The 16,504-nt window shown below is 41.2% G+C and overlaps 1 protein-coding gene across 1 annotated transcript in view; it reads right to left on the reverse strand.

Moving 5' to 3' along the window:
• Positions 1 to 11,117: 11,117 nt before the first annotated feature.
• LOC143035156 (lon protease homolog 2, peroxisomal-like) overlaps positions 11,118 to 16,504 on the reverse strand; it is an 83,733-nt gene continuing 78,346 nt past the window's right edge. Inside the window, exon 18 of the mRNA XM_076201789.1 lies at positions 11,118 to 11,778. Within this exon, the coding sequence (XP_076057904.1) occupies positions 11,656 to 11,778 (123 nt within the window). The 3' untranslated portion in view covers positions 11,118 to 11,655. The remainder of the gene's footprint in view (positions 11,779 to 16,504) is intronic.

The raw sequence follows: 16,504 nt of genomic DNA on the forward strand, positions 1-16,504 counted from the left end.
TTTCTCCCTCTCATCTATGCTCCTCATGGATGATGGGTCAGAAGCAATGTGACAAGACACAATCCACACCAAGGCCGCTTCACTTAATTGGCAGCCCCCCCTCATGTAGAAACAGGGAAGACAACAGGCATGAAATTATTCTGATTTAAATCTGAATTCTGATTTTTTTTCTTTTCCTGACAATGATCTTGATTTTTTGTCATTAATTCCCAATTGTAATAAATAATCCTGTTAAAAAAACAGAAGATTTTGTTGTGGTCAAATAATTTTTGGTTGATGTGAAGTTGTGGGCGATTTGTATGTTGGCTGTACCTGTGTGTAAGTGGTTATTTTGTGCTGGCCCGCAAGTGATTTGTTTTGTGTAGCATTGTGTGGTGTGGTGCCCATGTGCACATATGGCAAGGTGATGACTGAGGTAGATTTTATTTTGGCCAAATTATATCGATAGCAACATCAATGGAACAGCTTGCATGCATTTGTTTATTAGCAATTCAGCCCAGAGACTCAGCCTAGGCCCGCAGCCCCCTGACCTTACTGGGGGGCTCTGCCTCTGGACCCCCGGCCAATGTAGATTTTTTTTTTTTTGGTTACCCACTATCATGCCTGAGACAAGGAGAAATCCCTTTGGGCTGTGTGAAAATATTCACACATAACAACTCCCTGACCCCTTTCCTAAACCTACACTGTTCCTCTCCTAACCATCTCAATTGAAACCCATAAACCTTCCCAACTACACTCAACAAATTGATCCCTCTAAAACTACCACACACATTTGTCCCCGTTTCTCTTGTAAAATGGAACTATGTAGGCACTCCTCCAGTCCTCTGAGACACTATCCTCCCTTAGACATACATTAAACAACCTTACGAGCCAGTCTATTATTACTGTACCTCCCTATCTAACCCAGGTGCTTTACATGCTCACATAATTTTAATTACTTGGGGTGTTTCAAGGAGGGAGTGACAAGGTGTGCAAAGATTATGTGGAACAAAGAGGATGGGAGGGAGCAGAAGGAAGGGTAGTGAGTGATGGGATGATGAAGTGAAGCAGGTAGAGAAGTCAGCATTCACAGACTGATTGCAAAGTAGGACAATATATACAAAAGATAAAGGAAAGATGTGAATTTGGGAGGAGTATGACGTAAAAAAATCGAAAGTAATTAAAAGTTACTTTGGAAGGAAGAGGAAAGTAGAGAGGAAAAGTTAAAAGGCACAGATGTAAAAGTGATAAATGGAGAGGCAGTAAGTGGAAGGTGGGCAGTGTATTTTAGGGAGCTGTTGGTAATTTTTTAGGTAACTAGTTTTCTAAGTAGGGGCCATGCAGTAGCCTAGTGGATACAGTGTCAAGCTTGTGACCAGGTGGTCTTGAGTTCAATTCCCAGGACCCACTGTGTGCTTTGGTTCCCAACAGCCTCAACCATGCAGGTAGGCATTAAAAAAAAAGGGGGGGGGGTTGCTCTACCAGGGTTCACTTTCCACTTGCATGGGAGTGGAATGGTGAGGCGAGTTTTTAAGTAAAAACTCGTCCCATTCAATTTATGCACACCAATGGTCTTGTCCACCTTGTAAGGGGAGCTGTACGAGTCAGAACATGCCTTGACTCTTCATGGGAGAAAAATACAGAGGATGCAAGATCATTTTTACACAAATGGTGGCCTACATTCATTCACTCCAGGGTGCCCCACAGAATCTCTTAACTTTATATGAGAAATGGGTTTACAAGAAAAAAAAAAAATGAAGAAAATGCAAGAGAAGTAAGATAGGGCAGTCACTTGGTTCCTGCCCACAGGTAAGATTTTGGTTGTAGGAGATACCCAGCTGTGGTATTTAGAAAGGGCCTTCTGCAACAAAGATAGGAAGTATAGGACCCAGGTGTGTTTCCACGGGGCAAGGATAGGTGAAGAGTGTATAGTCGGGGGTGTGAAACCCATTGTTTGTTTGAGTGCTGGTGGGAATGACATAGGTAAGTTAGGGAGTGAAGAATTGTTTGCATGGTTTCGGGATGTGCTAGATAAGATTAGGAATAAGGGAGGGGTCCCTGTTGTATGTGGAATCCTTCTGAGGCGTTGAGTTGGAGGCATGTGGCATTTCAGGGCTATTGCAATGAATTGCAGGGTGACAAAATATTGTAAGGCTAGGATGGGCATTTGTCGACAACTGGGATCGCTTTTACGGTAAGAACCATCTACTCGTATATACAAAGGACGGGGTGCACTTGTCGCCCAGAGGACTTTGGCTCCTTGCTGAATCCCTTGAGCAAAGTCTTTTCGGATATATTACATGGGGGGGGGGGAAGCATCAGAATATAGTTTAGGCAATAGAAACAGCTCAGTGAGGGACTGTGTAAAGAATCACCAAATCAGGTGGAGGGAGAATAAACTAAAAGTTTACTATACAAACAGCAGAAGCGTAATAAAATTTACTGCGAGGTAAAGCATGCTTAGAGATATTTGATGATGTAGCTATTACTGAATCCTGGATCAATATGGCTAATAGACATTTCTTTCCGAAAATCGAGATAGAAGGATATAATTTATTATTTATTTTCTTGGGAATAGGGTTGGTAGGAGTGGGGGAGGAGTAGCACTTTTCGTTAGAAATACAGTAAACTGTATTACCAACAATTCGATTGAAGAGGATAGTATAGAATCTGTTCGAGTGGAGATTATAGGCAAGAATAAGAAACTTGTTATTGGCGTCCTATATAGACCTAACCTCAGCAATGAGCAGCCGGTTTCCCTGATTCATGAATTTCGCAGGGCGTCCCATTGCAAAAGTTGTGATCATGGGATTTAATGAAGCGGCCTTGCTGTGGATGTGCTGTGTCTTGCGACACTGCTTCTGACCCAGGGCAGTGGACAGGGTGCAGGGATGACCCGTCATCTAGGAGGTGCTAAGATGGGAGGGGTGTGGAGTGTATTCAGGGATGGAATGGGTGGGAATGATTTTATGCCTTTTCCTTTTTGGCTACCTCCCTAGTAAGGGGGAAAAAGCCTTGGTATATGTATGTATGTATGTAGAAACATTGACTTGGAGATTTTAGTAGATCAGGAAGCGAATTTTTTTCTTAGATGTGGTCCAGGATAATTTCCTAAAACAAATGATTACTGATCCTATGAGGGGAGAGAATACTCTGGATTAATTTTTAACTATTAGTGAGCACCTAACAAGTAACGTAAAAAATGGGAGATAGTGTCGTGGTTTGGTTTGGTACGGACAAGCCAGGGAAAATGAGACTCAATATCACTAACACTAAGGTTTAATGGTTAATAGGATCGGAGGTCACGGATGAGGTCTCATTGGGAGAAGGTCTGGAGTGAAGGCCTCATCAAGTGTCGTGGCTGTGTGTTGTAAGGAACCTGGGTCCTGCTTGCATATGGGTTTTATTAGCTCGTGGGAGCATGTAATGTAATGTTTGGTTTGCGCGGAATGTGCAGTACTGGGTATGGTGTCACAACATCCACTAGGGAGCCAGGGTTTGGCAAGGCAACTACACACGCTCAACTTACGTTTTAGTTACATTCCGAACAGCCGAACGTAATGTGAAAACGTAAGTTGTTACTGTACGTTCCAGTAATGTATGACCATTCATACTGTACTTTACATCCATAAATTCTATTACCGTATCTTATAAAACACCCCTAAATCATTAATTATAAACATAACATTGTAAAATGATAACATTAATTTCAAATGAATTAAATTCAAGCAACATAAAGTGAGATGGTGGAGAAGAAGGAAGAGGAGGCAAGGCACGTTCAGGCTGTCGTTTGTGCCATGTAAACAATGGACGCAGCGTCATGCATAAGTATCGTTTGAACGTCTCATACTACGTAGAGTGCGCTAAACTCAAAAATTCACTAAAAAAAAAATTTACAAATTTTTTTTTAGTTGGTTCAAACGTAAAATTGAAAAAATGTAAAACAAATGAATGTAAGTAGAGGAGCATCTGTATTGTTACATCTATTTGAAATTTAGTGTCTTTTGTTCGAATGTTTATGTTATATGCCGACAGGAATTCCAGCCCTAGAATAGCATTACATTTGAGCGTCCACTCTTCCACATGAATGATGCAATTTGGTTAAGTGAATGGGCCTATACTTAGTGAGAGAGCAATGGTGGAGAAATCAAGGGAGAAACCGCCTAACGTCAATCTCTTAAGAGAAGGTCGGGAAGTAGGGAATATATCCTTGAGAGATATGCTTATGGCCTCTGGTAACAGATTAATCATTGTGCCTGTATCAATCAGGAAGGTTGTTACTATGTATCTGACCATGCTTTGAAATGTTAGTGCCTGTGCACCCGTAGTATGAGGAGCTAGGGGGTCTTGGGGTATGAGGCCTTTTTGTATTCCCCAAAGGAGCAAGGTTGTGTCCTTGGGTGATGCCTGTTTTGGATGAAACTGCTCTGTGAGGGACATGATGTTGTTGTCATTCCCTAGACTGTCTGTCCGAGGAGTCCCATCTCCCCAAGGAATGCCACAGCCGAAACTATGTATCTGACCATGCTTTGAAATGTTAGTGCCTGTGCACCCGTAGTATGAGGAGCTAGGGGGTCTTGGGGTATGAAGCCTTTTTGTATTCCCCAAAGGAGCAAGATTGTGTCCTTGGGTGATGCCTGTTTTGGATGAAACTGCTCTGTGAGGGACATGATGTTGTTGTTGTTGTCGTTCCCTAGACTGTCTGTCCGAGGAGTCCCATCTCCCCAAGGAATGCCACAGCCGAAACTGGGTTTTCCTACAAATCCTTTATAGAGTATATGTTGTGTTGTTTGCATGCATGATTGTGTACAATGTAGTCTTCCATTATGTGTTGTATGGTATGGGGTGAAGTGTTACATCCTGGGCAGCTGTTCACAATGCAGTCATCCAGTCTCTTCTGGTAGCTTAGAAGTGCTGGGTGGTGGCCGCACCGCAGTCTGGCCAGGTGGAATCTGTCCTTTCGTGGGAGAGAGGATTCAGAAGGGTGGATATCAGGGGGTCTGGCATGCAGCAATGTGTTGTCTTTCAGTGTGTTAATGGAGCGGTGAGTGATATGATTATGAGTATGTTTCCGGAGGCTGGTATTTGGTGGTTGTGGAGGAAGAGAAGAGAGTATCTGTGTGTGATACAGGTCTTTGGGTGTTGTTTTAATGTTTCTTGGTGTGTGTGGGTGTTCTGCTATGTAGTGTAGCGGGTGTGATGTGTTTGTGGTGGCTGCGGCAAGTGTTTGTGTGCCTCTCATGTCGAGGTGGTCCTTGACTTTGAGGACTTTTGTTTCATGGTGTAAATAGTCTGTAGGTGTTGTATTTGTGCAGCCTGTAATTGTTTTTAGAGCTTTGTTTTGTATGATTTGAAGGGTGTTGTGGTGTCTCACTGAGATTAGGAACCCATGCAGGACTCGCATAATTCATCACTGAGCATATGCATTGTTTGTATATTGTTGTATTATTTTCTTTGTTTTGTCCAAACGTTGTTCCAGTGATTGACTTAGTGCGTTAAATCTAGGTGTGCATTTGTTTTTTATGTTTGTGATGTGTTGTTTGAAAGACATGGATGTATCGTATGTTACACCAAGAATTTTCGGTATGTTTGTGTGTGGTATTAGAGTGTTGTTGATGTAGAGATGAGGTATGTATTTGTGTTCTTTTGTCCAGTTGGTGAGAAGTGTTGCTGTAGATTTGGTTGGAGCTATTTTGAGTCTGTTTGTGATGAACCATGTGTTGAGTGTATCAAGGTATGGCTGGATTATTTCTGCAGCTTTGTCTGTGTTATGGCAAAGCTGCAGAAATAATCCAGAAATGATGTTGTGAGCTGAGGTGACAGTTTTGTGTGTCATGAGAATCTGTAAGGTGTATGATGCACTAGTGGTTCCTTGCTGTCCTACCCATAAGGATTTTGTGCTGAAGGTGGGTGGGTATGCTTGGTCGAAAAGACTGGCGTAGTGTATATCCTGACTGGACGTGTCTGGCTGAATTTATGAATACCACATTTCTGAATGATATCTAAGACACAGGGGCAAGGGATGGTGTCTTTATCTTTAGGTTATGTTGGTGGGCTTCCTGTTCACATCTGGGGAGCAAGGCAATGAGGTACATTGCTATTTAAAAAAAAAATTGAATGTCATTGACTTTGATTCATTTAGTTCCATGAGAATCTGTCATAACCCAAAGAGAGGCATTTGACGGAGATGATCTCATCACTTGGGAAACTTTGTCTACCTGTGAGACAATTTGGTGAAGCAAGGAATGAGGGGGGGGGGGATGTCTAGTGTACTGTAAAAATTTAAACAGCCAATGGATATTCTTTATAGGTTTGTCTGAGTTCATTGCAATAGTCATCATAAGTCATACCCATGGCAAGCTTTGATCTGAGAAGTGAGAGGGTTTTTTATTCATCGCCTGGGTTCATGTGTTGTTGTATGATGGTGATTTTGTGTTTCTCATCTGTGATGTTGAAGTTGGTGAAGTGAACTCTGCATGCATCCAGGTATTCTTGGATTGTGACACCACTGGACTTAGCAAAGGTTGGTATGTCAGTAGATAACATAGAGAGGGTATAGTGTTTATGGATTGGTGATTGGGTGACAGTTGGGTTAGGTGCCTGGCCTGGGATGGTGTTAGGGTGGATGATTTGGGAACCTGTTGCCTGGCTTGGATTGGCAGGAGGAGGGTGTTTGACTTGGGTTGGTAATGGTAGGGTTAGGCAAGGGGTTAGACATTGTTGGGGTCTGTGGGATAAGGCACTCATCAACAGAAGACACAAGTCTACTTGTTTGGGAGTCACAATCTCAATTTTTACGAGACATTTTAAATGTAGTATGAGAAAGGTACAATTGTTAAAAAAAATATATATATATATTAGAGGTGAGTGTAGTATTTACCCTCCACAATGAATCATGTTCTTTGTGGGTGTTGTCTAATGAATGGCAGATGAGTGGTGAGGTGGTTGAGTCGTCCTTCCCTAAGAAGGTGATAAGTGTGGACAGTTGATATTCAGAGTACAAAGTTAGGAGTAATGCCCTGCATTGTCTCACAATGGTGATGATGTTGAGTCAGGGATCTTGTGGTGATGAGATGGTGGTCAATCTGGTGTGTCCTAGTGGCACTTGTAGGGTTGCATTGTAGTTGGGTGGCATTGGTCCAACCTTGAAGATGGGGAGCCAGGGGGGGGTCCTGTCAATCTTCACTCTCAATGTGGTGTTGCACTCATTTGCTCTGATGATCACGGAGGCTGGTGATATTGAATAAGAGTCGACTGGCTAGGCACTTTGGAGAATGTGGTAGCTCACTGCCACCAAATTCTGGTGTACCCTTGTCAGGGGATGCAACAGAAATAAAAGTATCTTTATAAGTATAATCTATCAATCAACACAGTACAATTGGGGTGATGCCCAATTGCTAGCACTGTGTCTATCAGATTGCCAGTTGACTGCTGGTCTTCGGGTGTCCTAGGTCAGAACTGCTGACCTCATGCTATTCACCTAGTATTACAATGTTTTCTTTGTGTACTTCATACATTTATCCAAACCATAATTGTAAATTACATTTTGTTTATAAAAGGTGTATGGTTTTGATATGTCTTTCTTATTGTTTTATCATAAAGAGTATGGTGTTTATGTGAGTGGATGGTGATATTAGGCATCTCCCTTGATCATGTGTCCATCACAAGCTCATTGCATGATAGGAGGGTTTTCTCATGCTTGCACATGTGAGTGGTGTGTGTGTTTTATTATAAAAAGTATGGTGTTTATGTGGGTGGATGGTGATGTTAGGCATTTCCCTTGATCATGTGTCCATCACAAGCTCATTGCATGATAGGAGGGTTTTCTCATGCTTGCACAGGTGATGGTGGTGTGTGTGTTGTATGAAAGTGGCAATTGCTGACAAGTCTATCAAAATAAACACCTTGTGAGGACGGAGCCATTATTAGTATGACGTTTCAATTGTTTCAGCTTTTTCAAGTACAGTTATAATATGCATGACTGAAATTAAATAAGAAGAACTGGGGGAACGGGGAGGAGTGAAGGGAGTCACTGAATATTAGGAAAGGTTAAGGAGAAGGTGGACTAAATGTCTAGGAATAGGAAAGGTTAAGGATAAGATGGAACAATTGGCTGGGTGAAGGACATTAACTCACAACCGAGGAATAAAAGGAAGAAGAAAATAAGAACATTGGGTAAATGTCTACTTGGGTGGAGGGGGGGTTTGGAGGGCAACTAGGGATGGCTTAAAATTTTGTGGGCAATGGGTATTGAAGGTATTAGGTGGAGTGAGATATTGAACATGCCCATGTGCTTTAAGAGATCATGGAAACATTTCAAGAAAAAATACATGTCTAAAGGATGTGAAGAAATAGTTTTTCATGTGTATAAATACTTGTCATAGTTAAGAAGGTGATATAGGCCAAGTTTGAACAACACATTAATTCATACTTAACCACTTTGGTACAATGATGCCTACATAGGTGTCATGAGGTGTGAGCGGGTACACAAGGATGCCAGTGTCGGCCTCTAGATTATATATATTTTTTGTAGTTGTACATGAGTTATCCCTGGATTCTGTGAACTGGTTTGATCATGTTTTCTGTGTTTATTATTACTCAGAGTAAAAGAGAACAAGTAATACAGCAGTGACTTTATATTTTATAATGTGAGTAGTGTGATGCAAATTACATATGGCAGCCGATGCTGTGCATGAGAATTTGAGTTGTACTGAAGTGGTTAAATATAATTGGAAATCAAGAATAGAGATTAACTTGGAACTGTACACTGAATTTGAGGCTATGTATGATAAATTAGAAAGTAAGAGACAAGACCTAGTGAGCGTTGCTCCTTTCCTGTATATTACAACTAGGTAAATACAATCCAGAGACCATATTGTAAGACTTGTATCTTAGTGTTTGGGACCAATAATGGATATCTGCAAATGGTAGTCCCGTGAGACATTCACCAAAGAGAATAATTTACCTGATACCCACTTTTAATAAATCTCCAACTTTGACTATATTTCCTCCATTTTTCACATAAAGCTAGCAACTGCTTCCTTCACATTATAAGTCAGTGACACAGAAATTGTATCATCTATGTATCTATATATCAAGGGCTTTTTCCCCCATATGGGAGGTAGCCAAGTCAAAAGTAATGTACCCACTCCCACTCATTCTACTTCCATCCACCCTTTCCTCCTCATCTTGGCTCTTCATGGATGAAGGGTCATCCCTGTAGCCCACCCACTGCCCTGGGTCAGAAGCAATGCAGCAAGACACAGTACATTCACAGCAAGGCTGCCTCACTTACCATAATCAGCAACGCCCGCTCTCTGCCCCCTTGTGAAAATAGTATTGTACTGATTTAAAGAAATAAGAAGAAAAAAAAAAATCTAACTTTTCTTCTCAGAGAGATCCATGGGAGGGACCAAGAACCATTGTCAGACAAGATGGTTGGATCCTGCTGCATAGCTTTTTACCAAAGCAGCATGGCAAGGAACTAGGCAACCCTTTGTAGCGATGCTACTATTGGTGAAGAGAAAGGATTTGGTGAGTTTGTAAGGTACGAGTGAACTGATTTTACATGTGGCGGAAGCTGCTATATATACTATGTGGGTAGTTAGTTACCCGTGGTGCGTAATTACATAATTGCACTGGGTTAGGTTAGGTCAGGTCAAGCAGGGTTGCACTGGCAGAGAAGCGTCAGATCGAGGGCAACATCATGCACATTCCATGCCATGTGATGATCGTGGTGTGTACAATGTTCCCCTCTCAAAATTGCCTTGGCTTCAGAGGGCATCCTGCATGCGAGAATTTGGTGGGCGGAGTGTTGAGGTGTGTTGGTTTTAGGCGGTTGATAGAAACCCATTCTGGCTTGCTGGAGATGGAGATGCGGAAGGTCTTGTCCTTATGTAAGGACAAGATGGAGGCCAGTGTAGGGACGGGTGAGTGGTGGGGTGTAAGCGTCCGTCCTCAGGAAAGTGTGTGTCAATGTGTAGACCTCCCGGTGATGTGTCAGCACACATGGGGCAAATTTGCCGACAGTGTGTCGCAGCTACTGCATGCTCTCAGGAGAATCCTGTGAAGGGAAGAATTCTGCGGGCACGATGAGGGTTTGGCTGAGGACCATCTCTGGTGGAGACACGTTGAGGTCATCCTTGATGGCTGTCTGAAGGCCAAGGAGTATCCATGGTAGTTGGGGTAGCCAGGAGCCATTGCTGCAGTGTGCCATAAGAGATGCTTTGAGTGAGCGGTGGGTTCGCTTGACCATGCCGTTGGCTGCAGGGTTGTAGGAGGTAGTGTGGTGGACTGTAGTACCCAGGAGTTCAGCAAGGGAGTGCCACAGCCACAACGAGAAGCAAGTTCCTTGGTCGGAGGTGACGTGTTCCGGGAGGCCAAATCTGGCGATCCATCCACTGAGAAATGCTGTAGTACAGGATGAGGCAGTACTATCCTTCATGGGGATGGCCTCCAACCAGCGGGTCAATCTATCAATGGTGGTGAAGAGGTAATGATGGCCTTCCGACGGGGGGAGTGGGCCGATGATGTCGACATGAATATGTGCGAAGCGTTGTTGGGGCTGATGGAATGATCCGATGCCCGATTCACTGTGGCAATGAATTTTGCTTTGCTGGTAGGCAATGCAGGATCTGGCCCACTCCTTTGCGTCCTTGGAGATGCTGTGTCAGATGAATTTCTGCTTCAGGAGCTTCACAGTGACACGCCCTGAAGGGTGAGACAGGCCGTGTATTAAATTGAACACGATGTCAGAAGGCAGCTGGGATGAGGGGTCCTAGTCGGCCGGTACTGATGTCACAGAGGATGGTGTGGTTGTTGTGAAAAGGAACATCTTGCCACTCAAGGGATGTAATGGATGTCCTGTAGGCAAGTATTTCAGGATCCTCCCGTTGCTCTGGCGTGGTGCATAATTATATAATTGCACTGGGTTAGGTTAGGTTAGGTCAAGCAGGGTCACACTGGCAGAGAAGCATCAGATCATGGGTGACATCATGCACATTCCATGCCAGGTGATGATCGTGGTGTGTACACCTTCATTACAAAGGTGCAAGGGAGGGCTGAATGGGTTTTATTTGTTTAGGATGCAGGTATGTGCTTTGATTCAGCCAACCTTTGATAAAAATAATATACAAGAATTTAAAAATTAAATTTATTCACAAAATATTACATAAATAATGTCCCAGAACATAAACATTCATAAAGACTATCCAAGATATTTATAATGCTATCACTTTAATCAACTTGAATGCAAAACTGGCCTATACATCAGCTATGCTTACAGGTTATACAACTTAGAAGTGCCATGTACATAAGAACATTGCTCAAATACATTAAGATATTAGGAATACAATTTTGATTTAATATTTGTTTCCTGTATAAACACCCTAAAAAGAGATTTCCATCACAATTCTGCTTACCCTATGAAAATATCACAATTGGCAGTTTCATAAACTGCTCCAGAATGAAGCATGAAAATTTGCATGATATCCATTCAAATTAAATAGTTTCTCAATGTATAACAAAACTGCTCAGTGGCAACTGGATGATTCTAAAAGCAAAATATGATCTGTAATAATAGCTGACAGAAATTTGTCCTTTGTGACAATAAGCACCACATATAATATACATATAATATAAAAGACAAGGTGATATGTAAATCACCTCTACCAAGATTTAAAGTTTACTTGTGACTGTTGGTGTATCATCACCTAGATCATAAACATGTGGAAAGCCATCTTGGAAAGCTGCTTGGAGAACTTCATCAACTGTGTTGACTAGGACCACTTCAACTTCATCCTGTGAAGTCATGGAAGAAAATGTGATTCAGATCAAACTTTGCTACCATAATCAAATGCTTTTGTATAAGTATGACTACACAGGATAATGAAGATTGTTGTTCATCGCAGTGTTATATACATATTTTGACAATTAAATTTATAATGTAAATAACTATCCTACATGATGTTTGAGTGGATAATATTTTTATTGTGATATGAAATTTGACTTACAGGTTGCAATTAAAAAGTATTAAAAGATGTTATAATTTTCACACTACAATTGTAACTTTGGGGAGGTGGGGATCAAGGGTGTGGAGGGGTTCTTGAGTAAAAGGGGAATGTCTGTTTAACAGGAAGGGAGAAGGCAAGAGATAAGTACAAGTGGAGAATGGTTGTGAATGGACGATAAATTGATGTGGCCCAAAGAGATTTCTCCATCTTCTCTATTTTTGCATGAGGTGACAAGGAGGGCGGGCTGCCAAGTAAATGGGATGTGCTGTGTCTTGCAACACTGCTGTGGATGTGCTATACTTTGCTGCACTGCCTCTGACCTAGGCAATGGGCAGAAGACAGGGATGATCCTTCATCCATGAAGAGCTAAGATGAAAGGGAAACAAATGTGGGTGGATGCCTTGGCTGGCTATATCCTTTATATGGGGGAATAAGCCTTTAGTGCCTAGGCAGATGTAAAAGGTCCAGTATCTAACCTCTTTGGTCCAGTATTATATTTCACTGCTTATACTCAGTCCTTCTATACTTTGGACAATACTGAGACAGAAAAAGTATAGTCATAGAATAAAGGTAAAATTCAAGGCAGTAAAATAAGAGGTGGTACAAGTTGAAAGCTATTAGTGTTCTTTTGGTGGAGATTAGTCTCCAAATCATAGACATAGGCATATGGCAACTATGAATAACATGTATGGTGGGGGCAAATGAGCAACCTGAGACCCTGTCAAAATCACCAAACCCACTGTGTAGGTAGTTTGCCAGTGTTGCAAATAAAGCACAAACATGTTGAACCAGACTCAACATGAATATGAGCTCTCCATGTGAGCACCTGGAGTATTCTTTCACTCTCCCAGGACAATTGACTACCCTTTATCAGCCCAGCACAGGAAGTTTAGATTGGATGTAGTGACTCTCTCTGAGGTGAGAACACCAGGCAGTGGTGAGATCATTAGTAAGAGTTACACCTACTTCTGGCTGGGTTGCATTGATGGGACCCACCTTGTGGGAGTAGCTGTAGGTATATTGAACTGACAACAGCACATCATTAAAAGTTACTCCAGTCAATGAGTGAATAATGTTAGGTTGCAGTATACCTTGGGTTTCATTTCTCTTATTACAGTATATGCTTTTACTATGTTGGAAGATTTTAAGACACTTCTGAAAATGAAAATATAAGTTCATACACTAGACACTATATGTTCCTGCTCCCACAGCCCTTGAATTACTCATCTCTCTCTGACCTCTCCTGTTTGTCCTCTGCTTAAGTAGTCTCCCTGAGTTATCCATTTCTTTTTTTCCTATTCTTTCTACTTTCTGACTTTGTACCTTTTTCAGCTATACCTAATGACTTTAAGACAACCTCTTCACTCCGAGGCACATAGCACGTCTGGCAGCATTAGCTGCCCAATGTGCGATGTTGCGTCATAATAATCGCATTATAAAAAATAAAGTCTGTGCTCAATCGCTCGTTCTCTTTCACCTGTGAATTTTGATAACCATAGAAAATATGATGAAGCCAGTTTAGAGAGAATGGAGGTTACGTAGGTATGACTACAATAAATATAATCAAGACGCCGACGTAGGCATCATCGCGCACCCACTTGCTCCTCATGACGCCTACGTAGGCGTCACCGTATGGAAGTGGTTAAACTATGACAATTTATTTCTGATTAGTTTATCTGACCTTTGTTATATATACATATACCAAAGGCTTTTTCCACTCACTGCCTGGGTCAGAGGCACTTACTTGCTTCTCTCAATCTACAATCTACCTCCACCTCCACTCCCTTTCCTGCCACTTAGGCCCCCAAGTATCTAAAACTATCCACTTCCTCCAGCCTCTCTCCTTTAATACTCACTTCCAAATTGCTGCCATCCTCTCCCCTTGTACATCTCATCACCTTTTACCCACATTTACCTTCAACTTTCTCCTCTTGCACACCTTCCCAAACTCCATCACTAACTTCCTTAACCCCTCAAATTCTGCAACTAGTGCAGTGTTGTCAGCAAACAACAACTGGCTTACCTCCCACTTTTCTCCATTTTCTTTAACCAACACATTACCCTTGCATTTACCTCCCAAACCACCCATGGCCTTAACGGAGTTGCTCACTGGATACTGAAGGAATGTATAGACAAACTAACAGGAAAAATATACAAAATTATTGAATGCTCACTCAAAGAAGGAAAACTACCAGGAGGCTGGAAAAATGCCAATGTAGTGCCAATATATAAAGGGGGAAATAAGGAAGACCCAACAAATTATAGACTGGTGTCCCTAATGAGCACAAAAGTTAAGATTTGTGAAAATCATCAAAGATGGACAAAATATCTGGAGGAGAATAATATACTGAACCAGAGGCAATCTCGATTCAGACAGGGAAGATCATGTACCACTAATTTAATTTGTTTCTATTCAAGATTGATAGATATATTGCAAGAAAGGGATGGCTGGGCAGACTGTGCCTTCCTGGACTTACAAAAGACATTTGATAAGGTACCACACAGAAAATTGCTATATAAACTGGAAACAATAGGAGGCATACATGGAAAACTATTGAATTGGATGGAGGACTTCCTACATGGAAGAAAAATGAGAGTGGTGCTCAGAGACAAATATTCAAAATGGGAAGAAATTAATAGTGGCGTCCCACAAGGGTCAGTACTAGCTCCGATAATATTTACTATATATGTAAATGACATGGGCGAAGGCATTGAAAGTTATATGAATTGCAAAGTCATTAAAGAAAATAACCTCTGATATAGACTGTGACTCATTACAGAGTGATCTGAACAAAGTCTCAGAGTGGAGCAAGAGATGGAAAGTAGAATTCAACATAAAAGCAAAAATAGAATATCAGGACAGTATAAAATTGATGGAAAAGAAGTAAAGAAAGTAAATTCTGAAAGGGACCTAGGAGTAATCATCACCAAAGACATGTTGCCAGATAAACATATAAATAAAATAGTTGGAGAAACATACAATTTGTTGAGATCAATAAAGGTGGCCTTTAAATACCTGGATAAGGAAATGATCAAGAAAATATTACAAACACTGATAAGGCCAAAACTGGAATATGCAGCACTGATATGGTCACCCAGTACAAAAAAGAATATAAGAAAATTAGAAAGAATACAAAGAGCAACGACAAAGATGGCCCCAACACTTTCAAACCAGACATATGAACAAAGACTTTCTGAACTGGAATTGCCAACCCTGCAACAAAGAAGAGAACGAGGGAACCTACTAACCATCTACAGAATTATAAAAGGAAAAGAACGCCTTGATAGAGAGGACTTATTAAAATGGGACAGAGGAAAGACAAGAAGATATACAATGAAACTCAGAAAGGATAGATACAAAGGAGACCTGAAAAAGAACAGCTTCCCACACAGAGTGATAGATATATCGAACAAATTGGATGAAAAAATAGTGTGTGCAAACATAATACAAGAATTGAAGAGCAAACTTGATCTGGCAAGATACAAAAAACGGGTCACCACGAGCATAGCTCCGATTCCCAAATAATACAACTAGGTAAATCCATACTAAAAAACCATGGCAACATGACACCCAGGCAAAGTCCTACCTTTACCTCAAACTACTTACTCCCATTACTAATTCTAACACAAGCTCTACTACTCTCATAAAAATTCTTGCCTGCCCTTAACAGCTTTCCTCCAATTCTATATATCTGCAAAACCTCGCACAGTGCCTTCCTGTCTACCCTGTCATAAAATCAATATAGACCAGATTTTATTCACTGAGAAAGCAACAGATGAGATAGTAGTAACCATTCAGAAAGCCAGCAAGCGATATATTCTAAGAGACTACAGAAAAATATACAACCCTAATTACTCACAGAGGAAAGCTACCCTCAAAAAGGAGACACTTAAAAGCAAAAACCCAACAAAACAAGAAAAAGAACTGGTACTGCAAATAAACAAATATCACAAAAATAATCAACAAGAGAAAAAACAATTGGAAAATATATGACAACCCCTCCAACACCACCACCATCATCACCCTTCTCCAACAAAGATATGGAAACAGCAATAAAGAAATTGAAAAACTCACACAATAAATTCAAGAAGGGCCTTGAATGATACTTTCAATTGCTTTTAAATGCACTATGAAATTCCAACAATCTGGAAAAGAGCCCATACAATACCCATATTGAAATGTAATGAACTATGTCACATAATGTGTTGTGATGTGCCACATAATGTGTTATGTAATATTCATGCTCGATGTCTTGTGTGCCACTTCAAATCTATATGGTCACAACTATATATAGTACCATAAACACTACAATAAAATGTAGGACTTTAGAAAAAATGAAGTTAAGATTTTTAGCCACACACCTCCCAAGGAGAAAATGATGTAAAGTTGCAATGGAGGAGCTCAAAGAATGGACGCAACCCACTGGGGGTCAGAGGTCAATAGAGGTCACATGAATGAAGATGGCATAGGGAAGTAATGCCATGATGATGATGTATAAATGTAATACCAAGCA

The sequence above is a fragment of the Oratosquilla oratoria genome, chromosome 18 (assembly GCF_046742065.1).
Source record: "Oratosquilla oratoria isolate Oo_2021 chromosome 18, ASM4674206v1, whole genome shotgun sequence".
NCBI lineage: Eukaryota > Metazoa > Arthropoda > Malacostraca > Stomatopoda > Squillidae > Oratosquilla > Oratosquilla oratoria.